Genomic DNA, 18919 nt, shown 5'->3' on the forward strand with positions numbered 1-18919 from the left:
GTGAATATAATTGTAATTAAGTGAATAAAATTCAACTGTTTGTCGTAAAGTTAAAATCTGATCTTGGCAACCACTATTTGGCCTGAATCCAGCTTTTTCTTCTCCAAGTTTACTCTAAGCCATTTCATCGACCAATCTGGGACAGAATATCTGATCTGTCATGGTTGCAGCTTCTCCAGATAAGGTTTGCAAATTGACTGAGAAAATGTCATTATCTATTGTCTACAAAAATAACACAAGATTGTCTTGAAAGTTGGAATTTCTAACTTGCTAATAGAGTTGACAAAATGAGGGTTTTCAAAATTAGTATCAGACTAGACCACAAATATATCAGCTGATTCACCAAAGCGCATAGGATAATGTAACTTTAATAACCAAAGAAAATAAAAATACTTTATATGTAATTAAAAGAGATTTCTTTTTTCTTTGTTTCTAAAAGAACAATAAAACAAAACTGATTAATATTATTATGCTCGAATCACTTGCCTGTTTTCCGACTGCATTTAGAGTATGAAGACGACACACAAGAACAAATCCTGTAAGTCCATCGTAAGTATCGCGGACGAAATCCACAGGAGAGTAATATCGGTACGCTATGCAGTTTGGATCTTTTTTAGTAGGTCCGTACTCGTCACGGATCTCCCAGTGGTAAGTTACTGTTTGACCAGGTTGAACACTCGATATATCACCTAAACAGAAAATATAAACAACATTCAATGGCAGAAATTTAATGAAAGGGTGAACAAAGGATAAGATGTGAGCTATTCGAAGTCGATAGTAATTAATTATATAGTCGTGAAAGGGTTTTTGAAAAGGTTCAACTATACGGATGACCAAATTATCTAGGACCAAACTTATTGATATTTCATCGCAATGCGGCTGCTGTTTCTTTGGGAATTCACAGACATTATGATATTTAAACGCAAATGCATTCTTGTATTATAAAGATGATATTTTCTGAAACGTTCAACTAGCCACTAGCGAGGGAGCAGGAGAGAGAGAGAGAGAGAGAGAGAGAGAAACATTTTCAGTATAAAATGAAAATACTCTTTCAATTAAGACTGATGAGTGAGTGAGTGAATGTATGTGTTGCTTCCTTGACTATCTTCGAATCTCAGTTGCGTTTTCTAACAAAATCTGCACTACTTTTATTCTTCTTTTTCCACTGATTATATCATCATACTAATTACCTACCGTATGATTCTTTACGCTAAAATGCCAATCTAACAGAGAGGTAACTTCTCGTAAGCTCACCTACTCTGTGTTTCGTCTCACTCAGCTTCAGGTTGTCTTTGTTGTTGCTTGTTCAGTACATACTGTAAGTAGCTTATGCGTCACTTATTGATCCTCCACGATTTTCTGATTCATAAGGAAATTTTGCACACATGGTTGCATGGCTGGCTGGTTGTTTGATGCTGGAAAATGCCTCAACTAGGATTGAGGCATTTTCCTATAATTAACCTATAATTCTGCCAATATTTTGGATCTTTTCCTCACTAATACGTTATCCTGTTAAGTTAGTGCGACAACACTACAAAAATAAAAACTTAAAAAATCATAAATAAAACGCGTCATGTTCTTTTTTTTTGTTGATTATCAGTGCTCGGTTCGCTAGAAACCTTTCTTAGGTTGTGCTAACGAAGGTAGGTTAGCCAGTAGGGAATTACGAGTACATCATTATTATGTAGAAATGTGTTCGTGAAAATGCCAATTCTGTTTTGTAGTTTGTCGGATATCTGTACGATATTTTCAAATTTCCTCTTCGATGGACCACAGTTCCCACATACACCATGCACTGAGCACTCCAAGAGTAGACATTACACCCATTGAGTAAAAATTATTAAATAACACTAACTCATAATAATTATTATTGAATTCTAACTTGCGGCTAGCTATCTCCATAATTTACATGCTTTTTTTTTTTTCATGAAACTGTTTAAATTTTCCGATTGTAATTCCACCTCGGAATGAATCGCAGAAATAATTACCACAAGAATAAGAGCCTTATTCGCTATTACACTGTTTCGCTTCGAACTCTCTTCCTTTGTTTACATCTGGATTTTCCAACCTAGGGCAAAAACGTTAAGATTGAACTTCGCTTACAGTTTCAGTTAAAATTACAAATGTGGCAATCTCAACTTCTCAGCGATTTTGGTCTGGAAGTCATAAAGAACAGAATATTTCAAAATCTTCTGTTTTTGCATGCTTTTAATGTATTTTTCTTATAGATCTTCCCTTTAAGGTTGATGCGGATTCATTAGACTGAATAATTCAATGAAAGTATTGCAATGCACTTGGGGATTGAAATGATTTCATGCAGTCACATTTCCTATTTGATTTCATAATAAATTCCGATCAGAAAATTAAATGCAAATCGACTTCCCCAGGGCAATTTTTGCGTACGAGCAGAGCAATAAAACCACTTCGTGAATACGTTCGCGGCTGTTGAATTCTCAGGCCAGCATTCCGTATTACTTTTGTGATGGTGACCCTTACAGTGATCGACGAGTTACCCTAGCGGTTGTTTGCTGTATCTCAATCGTTGCATCAACCAATAAACACATTAATAAGCTTTGCTTCAAAAATTTTGTTTGAAAAATCACATCTTGACAATAGTCATAGAATCAACGTTATTTTCTTTAGGTTACTTGAACGACCACTATACAAATTACTAGAGTGAGTCAGTTCAGCTTGAATTATATATATACATGTATATCCTTCTGATAGCAACGGTCCTTCCGGTCTGAATTATATACATGTAAAATATGAAGACCCCCATGGTACCCCCGTATCAGACTGAAAAAAAAAAAAAAACTTAAAAATTCCTTGTGTTCCAAGGAGATTCGAGCCAGCTTCTTTCTAACCTAAGGGCAATTTCGTGACTGCGCTACCGAAGCGATGCGAGAAGGACAAGAAAAAAGATTGAAGAGGAAATTCATGAACAAGCTGATCAAATAAGGGTCACCGTGACCAGTTTTTTAATAATAATAATAATAATAATAATAATAATAATAATAATAATAATAATAATAATAATAATAAAGTTATTATTGCAATGCATTAATATTTTTTGGCATGTATGCAAAAAATATGGCTTCCCTACTTCTGATAACTGGTGGCAGCATAAAATAGAGACAGCATTGGAAAACGAAACTGCAAAAATTCTCTGAGACTTTAGAATACAAACTGATCGACATTTGGAACACAATAGACGTGACATCACAATTATCGAACATTGACAAGTTTGGATTATCGATATTGCAGTACCCAGTGATAACAAATTTAACAACAAAGAACTGGAGAAAATTACTAAATATCGAGTTCTGGCAATCGAAGTTGGCCGACTGTAGCTTAAACACACCAAAGTCATCCCAATAGTTATCGGTGCACTTGGCGCAACTTCAAAGAAGCTATCCAACTATTTACAGCAATTAAACATCAACGAAGTGACCCCATATGACCTACAAAAAACAGCATTACTTGGAGCAGTCCATATTTTATGACGCTACCTGACGGACTATTCTTAGATTCTTGGGTAGAATCTGAATTGTTCTGAATCACCAGTGAAATTGTTGTTCGAATGATATCTTTTTTGTCTATGTATCAATTATGTGAATAAAATAATAATAATAATAATAATAATAATAATAATAATAATAATAATAATAATAATAATAATAATAATAGATTGCTATTTTAAGGACGCAATTTCCACTTAGGGATGAGAGTGGCACGACATCCTGGAATCCTGGAGGAAGACTCCACACGGACGTGGACGGGACATCAGACTTCAGCGAGCAGCCTAAAATAAGTGATAAAAGTCTTCCAATCAACTTCTTCACTACTCAGAAGCTCGCCATTAAACCCCGATCTCCTTACTGGTCTACAGTGTCGCGAGGATAACTTATGAACTTCAATGCTACCAAAATGCACTCCTCTCTTATTTCTCGAAAGGAAGATCTCACTGCTGACATCGTATAAATCCCAAAATAAGTAAAACATTTGGAACTACTCACACATTTCAGATGATGCACCTAGTTAAATTTTCTAAGACTGCTTCATGATGTTCAGAAAGAGCAGTCTGATTAACCGATGACCTCTCCCTTCTCTCTCTCTCTCTGTCTGTCTTAGAGACGATCCGTATTTCTGCTTCATGTCCATTATAGGTAATTTGACGAATGTTCTGATGAACCATCCACCATTATTCCTCTACTTTCCTCAAGAATGTAAAAACGTGAGCAGCTGCTGCTCAACATCCATTTATATCCAGCTTCAAATCTATCCAACCAAATTTTTGTTCCTCCACTCTTACTTCTTCTACATCTGTCTTTTGGAACAATTTCCTTCATTCTATCCTTCCCAAAGACTTATAACCTTTAGCTGTTCAAGGAGTAAATATGCCAATAGTTTTCTTCATTATCATTAACTTCTCGTCTCCACATAGTGCGGTTGTGCTACAAGTTTTGCGATCTTTCGTGTGTGGTTTTGATATATGAAGTGATACAAGAGATCTGATGGAAATTGAGGCAGTGGACAAATGGAATCAATGCTACAGCTATATGAACAATCATGATATTTGAAGAGAATGAACTTGATATCATTAGAATTCAAGAATCTATAAGAGCTAACCTAAAGTGCTATGAAACATATGAAATATAGAAAATTAGCAAAACTAGAGATTGAAACAAACATGGCAGGAAAGAGGTCTGGAGAACGATCAAGATACAAATCAGTTAATGCAGTTAAAATTGATTTAAAAGATTGAAATGGAAGAGTTGATCAAATCAGAGACCTGACAAATAATATTGCCACACTACTTAGAGGGAGGAGTTGAGAGATCATGTCATGAAACATTTAGATGCCACGATATCTGGTGCATCCATTTACGGTTATACATCAGAAAATAATTACGATGATTTAAACGAAAGTGTCCGTGGTTTAGCAGTTCTGTTGGAAGTTTTCGGTACTGAGACCACATTATAATATAATTTAATTGCTTATTTTTATTCAGTTACTTGTTTATATTATAATGTGGTCTCAACACCGAAAACTTCCAACAGCATTATGATGATTGTTTTAAAGTTAGCTCTAATGCGATTAATCATGTGTCGGACTCACCATCGTATACAATTCCGTGACTGTAAATACCGTATGGCCGTTTGGCTTTGTTCTTGAAGGTAATGACCACCTCATCTCCGACTTCAGCACGGATGGTCGGTCCCAGTAATCCCAGATGGTATTCTTCCTCTTCTCGTGGTTTCTTGATCTCAAATGCTGGATCCAAATACTCCCTGTAGACAACCTTCTTATACTTTCCCCCTATGCGTTCACTTCGACGACCGAAAAACCTGCCAGCATCTCTGAAATACAGAAAAGAGCGACAATGAATGTGGTGTTAAATCAAAAATTCTCTTATTGCATCATACCTGTTTTGAAGTAATAAGTTTACATCACTTATTACGTTGTTATGAGTGTCTTATAAATTATTTAAAAACAAAGATAGCTGGGAATACAAGGCCTTTATTATTGGTTAAAGATTAATTAACTGGAATATCAGAAAGAAAGAAAAGTATAAATAGTAAAAATTAAATGCTTTATTTCTTTATTGTGCAATCTGAAAGCAATTAGAGATAGTCAACTAATAATCTGACTAGTCCTACTCACAAAAGGTTGTCATCCTATAGGACATTAATAGGACTATCTGAATGGATTAAGGATTTCATAATTCGGACTCAATGCTCCAGAGACCAAACATGGACCTTTTTACTTTACTGAAGACACTTCAGGCCTTCAGTAAGCAGGTCGGCGACCTCACACAGATGAATGTAATTCATGTAATACCTAATGACATTTACAAGCGTTCATCGCCACAGCGATATTCGAACTCACAGCTGACTGGTTGGAAAGAGAATCGTCTGTTCACTCGGCCATTTAAGCTGGAAATTAATTCATGTTAATTAACTTTGACATTTACACAGATTTGCCAACAAAGAAAAATTATCGCGATTTTTGATTATGAAATCCTCAATCAGATTAAAAATGAATACTCGAATGTGATAGTTGTAGAATTCTCTTATGGGAACATGTTTCTTATTCGCATCGTCTTTTTCACTCCATTGCTTACTAGAGGCATGAAGTGGCTTGAGCAGAGTTTCTGCACTACAATAAATAAAATAAATAAAAACACAAACAAATAAATGATATAGAAATTCTTGCACACTCACTGCACGAATGTGCTGTAGGTTTACAATCTTTCGTGGATGGGATTCACATTAAAAAAATTCATTTTGGCGTATAATTTACACAGAATATCATTATATGAAATAGCCTACTTGGTATAATTCTATCATTATTGGGCTTCTGTTTCTATTATAGTCTTATCTCCGATTTCTTCACTGATAAATGGAAGGTTAGCAAATACTTACGGGTCTTTGGTCAAGGGAACTCCGTTGAGTTTGTTGTATCCAGATGGACCGTAGTTCCACAACACTTCCACAGCTGCAATATAATAGTGTCTTATAACCCCTTTCTTCCTGGGAGCACGTGGGAGATTAACACCAGCACACTTTCTAACATAGAAATGTGTCTCCATTCCATCTACGAAACAAAAAGAGGGGAAAATAAGACAACAGTCAAAGATATTAGGAGTTTATTATAAAATAGTTTAGAAATCTTGCTGCTTCACAGTTCCTAAAATAGTCGCATTAGTTTAGCTAGCAATAGTCAGGTTTATTTCTCTCGCTCTCTCTCGCTCTCTTACACACAACAGGAGTGCCGAGTTAATTCTCATTGATCTAAATAAACTACGTCTTATTATTTTTTACAGAGGGCGCTGGTGCGTAATGGCGGTTGCCAAGTGTTTATATATGTGATCAGTGATTTAAATAGTTGTTATGAATAATTCGGAGTGTTGATTCAGATTTTTGATATAAGCGGAAAGCGAAGGTAATCAAGTAGCTGATGATTGTGTTGTTAATTAGTGATTGCGGTCTCGCGATAGTCCTTTAGTGTGTTATATTTTGTGTTTATACGCTATACGGAAATCCTTGAGATCCAGCTCAGGTAAGCATATAAGCATATATTTGAATATTTCAAACATGACCAGTTTAAGTCCCGATGACTTTATCCAATCGTTGGATAAGAAGCTAGCGCTCGACCTCCTCAAAAAAACTGTTGAAGAAATTTGAGGTAGAGTGGCCAGGGTTTCTAAACCTATATTCAGTGACAGACGACTCCACAGAAGGGGACAACTCAACATCAGGGGAAGAAGGGAAGATGAACCTGATAATCTCTGCTCCCACTCCAAAACATGATACAGAAACCCATGCACGGAAAAAACGTAAAACAGCGGAGACTCAGATAAACGAGGGGATGGAAGAAGATGCCCCCAACACTGACCTCCCCACGCCCAACAACGAAAAAGTTCCCCCAATTGTTCTACGGGAAAAAGAACGTTGGACGGCCCTTAGGCCTATTATGCAAAACCACCAAATTGCTTATTCTTGGGCAAAAAACGTAGACGACGGAGTTAAAATCCAGCCTACCACAGTAAGCGACTACAGACTCCTCGCAAAAACCATGGACGAGTCAAATATTAAATATCATACTTACTCACTGAAGGCGGAGAAAAACCTAAAAGTTGTACTCAGGGGAGTAACAGAAAACATCTGCACAGATGAAATTACTGAAGACCTCTGCCTCCACGATCTCCCACCTGTCAAAGTTAGCAGAATGCTAAGGGCTGACAAGAGTCCAATGCCCCTAGTACTCGTTGAGATACCTAACACACACAAGAACATATACAACTTAACAACGATCTGTGGTCTGAAAATCACAACAGAACCACTAAGAAAAAGAGCCTCGTCAGGCCAGTGCTACAGATGTCAGAAGTACGGACACGCACAGAAACTCTGCAGAGCAGACTACAAATGCCTCAAATGTGGGCAAAACCACCCCACAGCAACCTGCTCAAAACCCAGGACCTCACCAGCCAAATGCGCAAACTGCGGGGGCCCCCACCCGGCAAACTATAGAGGCTGCTGTCACTACCCTAAGAATAAAACAGACAACAAAAGGAAACAGATCTCTGAACCCTGCCTGAGTTGACTGCTCCCCAGTTGCCTGACACGCAACAAAAGACAACAAAATACCAGCTCTCACAAGTGGAAAATACCAGCAGTCTGGAAAGCCACCGTCGAAGTAGGACATATGCCGAAGTAGCCCGCTCATCCAAATATATCCAGCAGGACCAAATTCTTCCAAACATGACAACAGTCATCACAGCCTCATTGGCAAACATGCTTCAAGACTTCAGTAAGTCAAACCCTTCACCAAACTCCACAAAAAGATTTCTAAAAGAAACTCAAACCATATTATCAATGCTTGTTAATGAATAAAACTAGATTAATGCCAGACTCACTACAGATCGCCGCTTGGAACGCCAATGGCCTAAAAAACAGGACTCTGGAACTTCAAGAATTCTCTCACAGATACAACCCTGACATCATCCTAATTAATGAAACTCATCTAAGACCTGCAGACAATCCAAAACTGAGAGGCTGCACACTATACAGAAACGACCGACTGGACTACAGAGGTGGTGGTACAGCCATATTTATCAGGAACTGCATCGGGCACAATGGAATACTCACCCCCCCAACCTCCAACCTAGAACTCACCGGTGTCGAAGTCCACACAAATTCAACTGGAAGACTTAAAATCTACGCCGCCTACAACTCCCCTGCTAAGACCCTGCCATTTTCTGACTTGGATGCTGTACTAGGCACAAATGAATCCATCATCGTCGCTGGGGACTTAAACTCCAAACATCCCTCCTGGAACAGCAGAACCACAAATAAAAATGGCCGTATCCTCTTCAGCTACACAGGATTAAACAACGCTGTCGTAACAGGACCCAGTGAACCAACCTACCACAGCCCAACTGGCACAGCCGACATCCTAGACATCGCCATTCTACACAACATCAAATACCAGCACAGCATTCAAGCAGTGAACGAATTATCATCAGACCACAACCCAATCCTACTTCACTTAGGGAACAAAGATCAGTCACCTCCCCCCCCAAACCTCCATCATCTGGGAGAAACTCAAGAAAGTGCTACCAGAACACATTGGTCCGGTTCCCCATATAAAAGCCAAGGAAGAAATTGACACGGCAATAAAGAACCTCACCAATCAAATCAATAAAGCCATAACAGCAGCCACAGTATCCACGATTACCCACAAACAAAATCGTCTCCCGGAAGAAATCATGGACTTAATAAGGGAAAAAAATAGACAAAGAAAAAGATATCACAACACTCGTGCTCCCCAGGACAAAACAGCCCTCAACAGATTAAACAAATCTGTCCGAGAAGCTCTTCAGAACCACAGGAACCAACAATGGGACAACAAGCTCACCTCCATCTCTACAGCAGATCATTCTATATGGAAATTCCTAAACAACCTCAGGATCAAGCGCAAATCCCTCCCCCCTCTGCAAGCAGAACAGCACCTTGCATACACAGATGCTGACAAAGCCGAAGCCATAGCAAGAAACCTAGAGAAACAATGCAGTCCTGCATATGAGAACCTAAACATCAGCCACGTATACAAGATCCATCGTAAAGTCAGGTTCACAGTAAATCGTCTCGATGTCAATCCAAGTCCTATAATGCCTACCTCACCTACCGAAATAATCGGCATCATCAACCATCTCAAGATCAAAAAAGCCCCAGGTCCGGATGGCATTACTAACCAGGTCATCAAGGCACTACCACGCAAAGCCATAGCCCATCTGGCAAACATCATAAACTCCATCCTCAAATGGCAGCACTTCCCCCAGTCATGGAAAATAGCTGACATCATCCCAATTCACAAACCAGGCAAAGACCCACACCTACCTGAAAATTACCGTCCCATCAGCCTGCTATCCAATTTAGGGAAAATAGCTGAGAAAATCATCCTCATCAGACTCCAAGATCATCAAATCCATCAAATCCATAGACTGGTAGAATACATCACCACAGGATTCAATTGGAATCAACATACTGGAGCTGTCTTCCTAGACATCTCAAAGGCCTTCGATAAGATCTGGCACCAAGGCTTCCTCTACAAACTTATCATCGCTAACCTTCCACTAAACATGATACACCTGATCAAATCATACCTCTCCAACAGGAGGATGCAAGTCAAAATCAATGAAACAGTCTCAACCCAACGGAAAATCCTCGCTGGAGTTCCTCAAGGATCACTGCTAGCCCCGACCCTGTTCAACATCTATATGGCAGACATCCCTCAAAAATCCTCTCACATCCACCATCGCCCTTTATGCTGATGACACGGCTATTCTAGCCAGATCTCGTCAACCACTTCTCGTCACCAATAAACTACAAGACACCATCCTGAATCTAGAAAAATGGTTTAAAGACTGGCGAATACAATTAAACCCCCAGAAAAGTACAACGATACTCTTCACAAGAAGACGAGCATCCCCCAAAGGAGACATCACCCTGTTCAACTCTAAAATTCCCTGGAAAACTGAAGCAAAATACCTAGGAATACTTTTCGATAAGCGATTATGCTTCAACAGCCACATCAAGAGCATATGCACCAAAGCTTCAAAAGTTATCGCCCAGCTATACCCCTTGATCAACAGACACAGCAAACTAAGCTCGACAAATAAAATACTACTGTACAAGACAGTGATCCGTCCCACAGTCATATACGCCTCCCCAGCCTGTTGATACCTCCAAGACAAACATCCTCAAGCTACAAAGACTACAGAACAAATGCCTGCGAATGATTCTGGACGCCCCGTGGTTCATCAGGAACGCCCAGATCCACCGGGACATAAATATCCCCTACATCTCTCCACTACTACGCTCCCTAGCAGAAAAATTCTTTATGAAGACATCTATCCATCCAAACCAACTGATACAACAAGCCGGAAACTATGACGGTAATGACCACTGGAAACATAAAAGACCGAAAGCCATCCTAACACCTAACGACGAATAGCCACTTCTGCCCACTCAGGGCGAGCTAAAATAGCTCACAAATCTCTCCCATCACTGCTCCCGAAACAGACAACAGGGAATATGAAAAGCGTCAAGCTTCACCCTCTGCGCCATATATGTCCTGCGTCCTGCGTATTATTTTTTACATATTTATTTATTTACTGTCTTATTTTTAATATTATTACAACCGCATCAAAGTTTTCCATCGGAAAGCTACATTAGCTCAGTTACTTTTCTCATTTTCGCGAATATATTGTCCAATGTCACTTACCATAACACTTGAAACCAGACTTTCAAGTATTTTGTAATACACGTTACAAATCACAAATCTGATATTGTTTGGATTTACAGTCGAAGGTGTGAGGTCAATGAGGTCATTGAAGTTGTTATTGCGTATTTTCTTATGGCCAATTCGTCTGTTCTGCAATATAAAAACCTCACAAATCTAATACAGATATGAACACCGTTAACTTTAATTTCCTAGTGGTATTTGAAGAAACGTTTCACTGTGTCATAAACTCGTTCAGCATATGAAGCGATTTGCAAATAAAGATTTTCTCAGACACAGGAATGAATGCTTAGTCAACGTTACTTCTAGTTCAGGAAGTGAACGCAAACATTTTATGCAGCATTTTCCTGGGGAGCTGTCATTTCCGATTTGAAATAGTTCTTTTTATTTACCAGTATACCAACCATGCAATTAATTATGTTTCGATCTCCATTATAGTGCTTATAATAACTGAACAGTACCAGACAAAACACCGAAAAGCACTGTTCATGAATCGACGTTAGCGATAGAAATAAACATTAGGAACTCGGCAAATATGAATGATACATGAAGACAATTACAGTTTGTGCTACCATCTAACAGGTTGATTATGAGTGCGTTGTAAGGTGAGGATACGAAAACAAAGTGTTATTGTTCATCTCAAAAGGCATACACTGAAAGCACCGATTGTGTCCATTGTATCCCATCTTACCTTCAGCGTGTTCTCCAACTTCGCATCTTATTCGCCATTTGCCGACGCGGCTTGTAATCATGTAGTTGGTAGTAAATCTAGCAGGAAACAGGCTAACGACATCTGTCCTATAAAGATAACACAATACCGGAAGATGTATTATGCAGAAGACAAAAGTTATAAATATCAAAAACAAGCTGTTATTACCCTTTGGGGGTACTGCTGTTAACCAGCTCAAATCATAATTCAGCATTTTCAGAGTTTCATTTCCTTCCAAAAAAAAATAAAATAAAGGAAATTTATTTTCATTTTTATATGCCAGAAAGAATTGAGCTTCATCTATGAGCTCATAGATCGTTAATTGCTATAAATTTGGTAGTCATTTATTTATTATTTAGCTTGTTCCAGAATATCAATTCCTTTGCTGTAGGACTCCTCTCTCTCTCTCTCTCTCTCTCTCTCTCTCTCTCTCTCACACACACACACACACACACACACACACACACACACACACACACACACACACACACACACACACACACACACACACACACACACACACACACACACCGTTTTACTGATTTCTTTTTAGATACTTCTACAACAAAAGATATTAGGCAAAATTAACTTATTAAAATCATTCGGATGTCAGCATCGCTTATAAGTCAAATAATATTATTGCTACGCTATATGACAGAACCCACCAATGCACTTAGATTAAAAGTAGAGTTACTCTTTGAGGATCAGAAGCACTATTAATTTTATTACTTGATATAGGTGGAGGAAAACCAGGGAAGGCTGGAGGTTTTGCAGGGCCTCGGGAAAAAGTTATTAGTGAGGTCCCGAAATATTTGCAAAAAATATTTTTTTAATCGAAAAATCATATAATTTTATTAAACATAATTTACAAACATTAAATACATATAGTTATATACTAAAATATTTCCCACATCATTACATCTCTGAAAGATCAAAAATTCTATTATCAAATTTCCTTAGAAATTTGGAACTACGGGGCCCCTTTGAGCGTGGGCCTCGGCTTGAGCCCAAAAAAACGACGTCTGAACCGACCCTGAGGAAAGCGCATCATATTGCAACATCTATGATGAGGCCTTTTTAATCATATGATCAAGATGAATTTCATATATTTAATTATCCTGCCATAAAAGAGCTATTTATTTATTTATTTATTTATTAAAGAAATGGTCAGTGGTGAGTTTAAGAGAGAGATGTAACTCAAACAGCGTAAGAAATGGTTTAGTTGTTTCTCAGTTTAATAGTTTAATTTGTATGGGCCGAATAGCATCTCAGATGGGACTGAGTGTATGAAATTATGGGAACAATGACGACATAATCTGCGATAAATAAATCGTTATTTATTTATTTAGCGTATGGCATAATAAAGACACATGACATCAGAATATATAAATACATATTTGTGCAGACAATAAAAATGATACAAGGAATGCACATATACAAATATCAGATAAAAAAAATTAAATTGAATAAAGTTTAAAATTTTAAATCAAGTTCAGATAGCCAATCAAGAGCTGAAGGATCTGCCTCAAAAAATCTCTCAGGTCACCAGGGTAGGCTCTTATCCTGCAGTCCTCCACAATGTGCCGGATGGTTTGGCTTATGGCGCCACAGTCGCACTGGGGTATAGGTGATTTTCCCCACTTGTGTAAGCTGTCTGCGCAGATACCATGTCCTGTGCGTATCCTATTTAGGCTTTTCCATGGAAGCTCAATCCCTTTCGGATTTTGGTTGGGAAGGATATACTTGTTTAAGTCTGGTGGCGATTTTTCTTTCCAAGTTTCTAGCCATTTCGAATTAACATTGAAATTGCTATTTACTAGTTCTTCAGCCAGTATTAGTGGAGGACGTCGGGATTTAAGGAGATTCATATTTATATATGGGAGGTCTTCATGTATCGGCAACAGGGGATTGCTGTTTATTTTTTTGTATTCTTTTACCAGAGCATTTTGTCTGCGCAGATTCGGTGGTGAAATATTGCTCAAAGTTGGAAGCCAGTAGAGGGGAGTGGATTTGACACAACTTGTTATTGTCCTCATCGCTGCATTTATTTGCGTGTCGATTTTCTTGATATGAGGACTGTTTAGCCATACTGGTGAACAATATTCTGCAGCATAGTAGACTAAAGCCAACGTGGAGTATCGCAGTGAAATAGCAGAAGAACCCCATGTAGAACCACACGTTTTTGTATGATGTTATTACGGGTTCTGATCTTTAAAGAGAGATTCTCCAGATGTCTTTTGAAAGATAGTGTTCTATCCAAGGTAACACTCGGATATTTAGGGAAATCTTGGAACTGCAGCATTGTGTTGTTAAAACTGACCTGAGGTTTCCTATTTGCAAATTTGGTGTTCACGTGAAAAGAGTTAACCTCGGTCTTATTGAGGTTTGGTGTTAGTCCCCATTTATGAAAGTATTCCCCAATGGTTCTAAAGTCATTTGTGAGAATATCTTCAGTTACTTCAATGCTCTTGTGTTGGATGGCGAGGGCTATGTCATCAGCATAAGCAAATTTTTTTGACCTAGTTGTCGGTAGACCAGATGTATATAAGTTGAACAAGATTGGTGCTAATACTGAACCCTGTGGGAGCCCATTGTTCAGCTTTCTTAGTTTGCTCATTTTGTTTCCCATGGCAGAACCTGTCAGAAAGCATGTTACCAATAAGTCTTATGATGGATTGGCATGGTATGACTTGTATCAGCTTGTATAGCATCCCCTCTTTCCATACCGTGTCGTATACAGCAGTAAAGTCAACAAACACAACAAAGGTTTTCAAACATCTCTGGAAACCTGCTTCGATATGGGTAGTAAGGCTTAGTACTTGGTCCGTACAACTAGTTGAGTCCTAAAGCCTGCTTGCTCAACAGGGATAACTTCAGATATTTTTGGCCCAATTCTGTTAAGGAGGAGTCTCTCGAGGAGCTTATAACAGTAACTGAGGAGCGCAATTGGGCGATAGCTCTCCGCTTGATCTTGAGGCTTGTTGGGTTTTAATATGACTATTATTTTGGTTCTCTTAAAAGCTGTTGGAAGGTTTCTCGTCCTTAAAATGTGAGAAAAGAATCTTGTTAGCCATCGACGAGCATTTTTTCCACAGTTTACCAAGAATTCAGGGTGAACACCATCAAAGCCTGATGCTTTGCCGGTTTTCACCTCCTTTAAGGCCTCGGTTATTTCGTCTGTGGTAAATTCTCTTGAAAATTGGGAACTGCCATCTGCACTTTGTCGTAAGTTTCTGAGTGTTCGTTTAACTTCCCGTGTGTGTTGATGATCTCGAGGGGCTCTAGACAACGATGTTATTCGACAGGCAATTTGATCTGGAGTCACCAAAGGATCTTTACGAGTGATTGGGTTACTTCCACCTAACTTCTTTAATAGGCTCCATGCTTTTCTACTTGATTTTTTAAAATCTAAGTCCTCGGTAGTTTTTATCCATTTTTCTCTGCGCTCATTATCAAGCTTCTGGAGTAATTCGTCAGCTATGTCACAGTCATCAGATTCTAAGTAGATTGGTATAGCTCTTTGCAGTCTTTATTCCAGCCAGGTATGTATTCCTTTCGGAAACCCCTTGGAATATACTTCTTCGCTGTTGATATGACTGCTCCAATAAATCTGTTGTAGTTTTCACTCACAGGAGGTATCCATCTTGCTATTTTATCCAGTTCTTGTGAAAAATCCTGCCAGTTCGCTTTCCTAAAATTCCATCTTGGTCGTGGAATATTATTGGTATTTGTATTCCTACTTCTACCAATACTGGGCGATAAATAAATAAATCGTTAAAGTTATTCTTCCAAACTTCACTTCGAAAACAACAAACATTTCAAGCAATGATTACATCAGAAATTTTTGATGTCATAATTATTTCACATCACGTACTGTTTATGTAAGATTTATAACTAAAATCGTCTTCCTCGTTTTAGTTATAAATCTCGTAGCAATAATTAAAGGTGCTGAACACTCCCATTTTATTAAAAACGGTCATGTTGCCAGAATGTTACGTACCTAACTAGTTTCAGACAGTCAACAATTACGAATTTCATTATTTTATTTTAGCTTCTTGAGCAGTTTATTAAATTTTGGCACGTTCACCTGTTCGGTTCAAGAGAAACTGCTCGGATTTGATTTCCTGCTTTTTTTTCTTCTTTTTTTTTGTGTATATTTTTAATGTGTTCATTTCAGTCAAGCCTGTGGACATGAAAAGGCGTTGCCTTCTGCAATATAGGCTGAAAGGGAAGAAAATGTTATAGATTAATGCCCACACCTTTAGGGGGTCTGACTGCAGGCGATACCTGTGAATATCTAATTGAGCACACTTCTTGTCTAACACAAAGTAAAATGATATAACATAAGACAAAATAAACATTTTATTTTAATTTTTAAAAATGAATTAAAAACTATATTATTTTTATAGTACACTATTAGAATATTTTGAAATTTGAGACATAAATTTTAAGTGACCAGGTACAAGAACGTCCGTACAAGACGGATCGAGTCTCCTGATTAGGGCTATAGGCAAGTATCAAAAGTTACTTGGCTGAAAAATGTATCATAAACAAAATATATTGTAAATGCATTGGCTACGTCAGGCATTTAAACTTGAAAAATACTTACGTCCTTCCATTCCAAGTAAGAATCTGTCCTTCAAACACAATGGAATGAATATCTATCTGGTTTCCCATTCCCGCAATATGCCAAGCGACCCTACTTCCACCGCACATGTGGATTCCTTGAAGGTTTCCATACATGAGTCCATTGATGCTAAACATACGGTTGGATATCTGCAATACAAAGCATTCGTTAAACCATAAAGTAATTAAATCCACTGTGTTATTAATATTATTCACCCAGTTCACAGAAATAGTTCTTTGTACCCCCCCCTTTTTTTTTGTCACAAATCATCTGTTTGAATTAGCTAGCGGAACAATCAGGTTATCCCTTAAAAGCAGAACTGTATGACAAATATTAGAGGTACTTTATCGCTACAGAATTCTGTTGAAGTGAAAAAATAATCTTGAATGCGTGACTGCATCACAATTTTACCGTGTAAATGCAGTCACTTCAGTGACTCACAACTTAAGAGTAAAATGCCTAATCCTTAAATACGAATTCCAAAGAGAGAGAGAGAAGAGAGAAATTCATTTCCTCTTTTGGTAGTAAATCGAATATCAGTTAATCCATAGAGGATAGTTATGATATTACCAATAATAATATTTGTACGAATTATATTCTACTACTGTAAAGTAATATTCGAATGAATACTTTCATCGGATTATCTTTCAAGTATTCTTTTGCATTGCCCGCTAATACATTCTTTTAGAGGCTGAATGAGTAGATCTTTATGAGAAATCCCATGTTCAAAGAATTTGTAAAATAGACAAAAATTCGGACTTGAAATTATTTACTAAAAAATATTAGGCTCCAAATATTCAAAGTAAAATGACTTTTAGAAATTTCGCATAAAGTTGCTTGATAAAAATCAAATTTAAATTTTTATCTAAATAATCTAAGTTATATTTCGCATCTAAATAGACAGAACAGAATGCCGAATGCGTCTGTATTTATTTTTCTTTACTTTTAATTTATTTTTATTTTATTTTTAATTTATTTCTTTTCTTTGTCGTTTAGCCATAAGAGTTTATGTATTAATAGATTGGAATTAAGTCAGTAAGTGGATTATATATATATATATACTAGGCCCCCCCCCCCACCGAGTTCTGGGCTGGTAAGCTGGTAAGGCAAAAAACGTGACATAAAAACGTTTTAAATTTCGGCTTATCTTTATATATATATATATATATATATATATATATATATACATTTATATTATTCTGTAATCAGGTGCGCGCCAGTAGTGTCCAGCGCCTATGTGCAAAACTTAAGTTGGCGCCCCTATTCCCCCCCCCCCCTCCAATAAAAAAATCACTTTAAAAAAAACGTTTTTGTTAAAGTATTTCCTCCTGTTTGGCGCCTTTACTATTCTGGCTCCTGTGTGCGTCGCACACATTGCACATGTGGCCGGCGCGCCCCTGTCTGTAATATATAGTCATTCTGTAATAAATTAAAAATCAAAAATAAACGAATCTAAAGATAGATCTTTTCATTATAAAACTATATAATCAATCTATTGAAAATTAAAAAAGGCTTTTTTAAAAGCTGCTGATTTTTTAAAAAAGTTTACATAAAAATTATAATCAATCTAGATTTATAAAATCATTAAATTTACAACTAATTTTATAAATAATTTCCTAAAATTTTTATATAAAATGTTTATTTATACTATGAAAACTTTGAAATATAAATATAATGTTATACATTTACATAAATTTATATATGTGTTTTACATTAAAGGCTTTTTTTAATGATTCAATTTATGAATGATACCGTAAGTTATGTTTTGAGATGGAATCACCAAAATGCTTAAAATTATTTAATTTGTAATAACTTCTCATTATATATCTGCACTATGCTTTAATTCAAAACATCTAAATGATTGATCATGTCTGCTTCGCGCTTGTTCTGAGAGCTTTGAAAAAGCGGTGATATGCATCTTACATAATCTGGAGAAATGATAAAACACTTATTAAAATACATGTAAAACAAAGGCAAAACTATGTTCATTAACTTAGTTCGTTGGAAAAAAAAAAAAAAAAACGTTTCCAGTATTTTATTTACACTCTACTCGATAGAGGGCAGCACATGAAATGCTAACTATCAAGAGTGCAAGTCTGACAGTTCAGCCTGCATGAGTTTTCGTAAGAAAATATATTTAATTTATTTATTTAATAAAAATAGTGAATGTAAATTCAACATTTTTATATAACACCACTTTATCGAGTCTGGAATGTTTAGGCATTTTAAATCTCTTTCTCTAGGTAACATAAGGAGACAGAGGAAAAGAAAATATA

The 18919-nt window shown here is 37.2% G+C and overlaps 2 protein-coding genes across 2 annotated transcripts in view; both read right to left on the reverse strand.

Annotated features, from left to right (window-relative positions):
* The window catches only part of LOC150110607 (hephaestin-like protein), a 28680-nt gene extending 16587 nt beyond the window's left edge, over positions 1–12093 (reverse strand). Inside the window, exons 1-4 of the mRNA XM_090395117.1 lie at positions 11999–12093; positions 6426–6597; positions 5119–5360; positions 487–689 (exon numbers count right to left, since the gene is read on the reverse strand). Coding sequence (XP_090251243.1) covers positions 487–689; positions 5119–5360; positions 6426–6597; positions 11999–12059 — 678 coding nt within the window. The 5' untranslated portion in view covers positions 12060–12093. The remainder of the gene's footprint in view (positions 1–486; positions 690–5118; positions 5361–6425; positions 6598–11998) is intronic.
* Positions 12094–16255: 4162 nt separating this feature from the next.
* The window catches only part of LOC150110608 (hephaestin-like), a 120184-nt gene continuing 117520 nt past the window's right edge, over positions 16256–18919 (reverse strand). Inside the window, exons 5-6 of the mRNA XM_090402779.1 lie at positions 16626–16792; positions 16256–16334 (exon numbers count right to left, since the gene is read on the reverse strand). Coding sequence (XP_090258905.1) covers positions 16256–16334; positions 16626–16792 — 246 coding nt within the window. The remainder of the gene's footprint in view (positions 16335–16625; positions 16793–18919) is intronic.

This window comes from Typopeltis vanoorti, chromosome 1 (assembly GCF_054136105.1).
Source record: "Typopeltis vanoorti isolate ZY-2024b chromosome 1, IOZ_Tvanoo_1.0, whole genome shotgun sequence".
Classification (NCBI taxonomy): domain Eukaryota; kingdom Metazoa; phylum Arthropoda; class Arachnida; order Uropygi; family Thelyphonidae; genus Typopeltis; species Typopeltis vanoorti.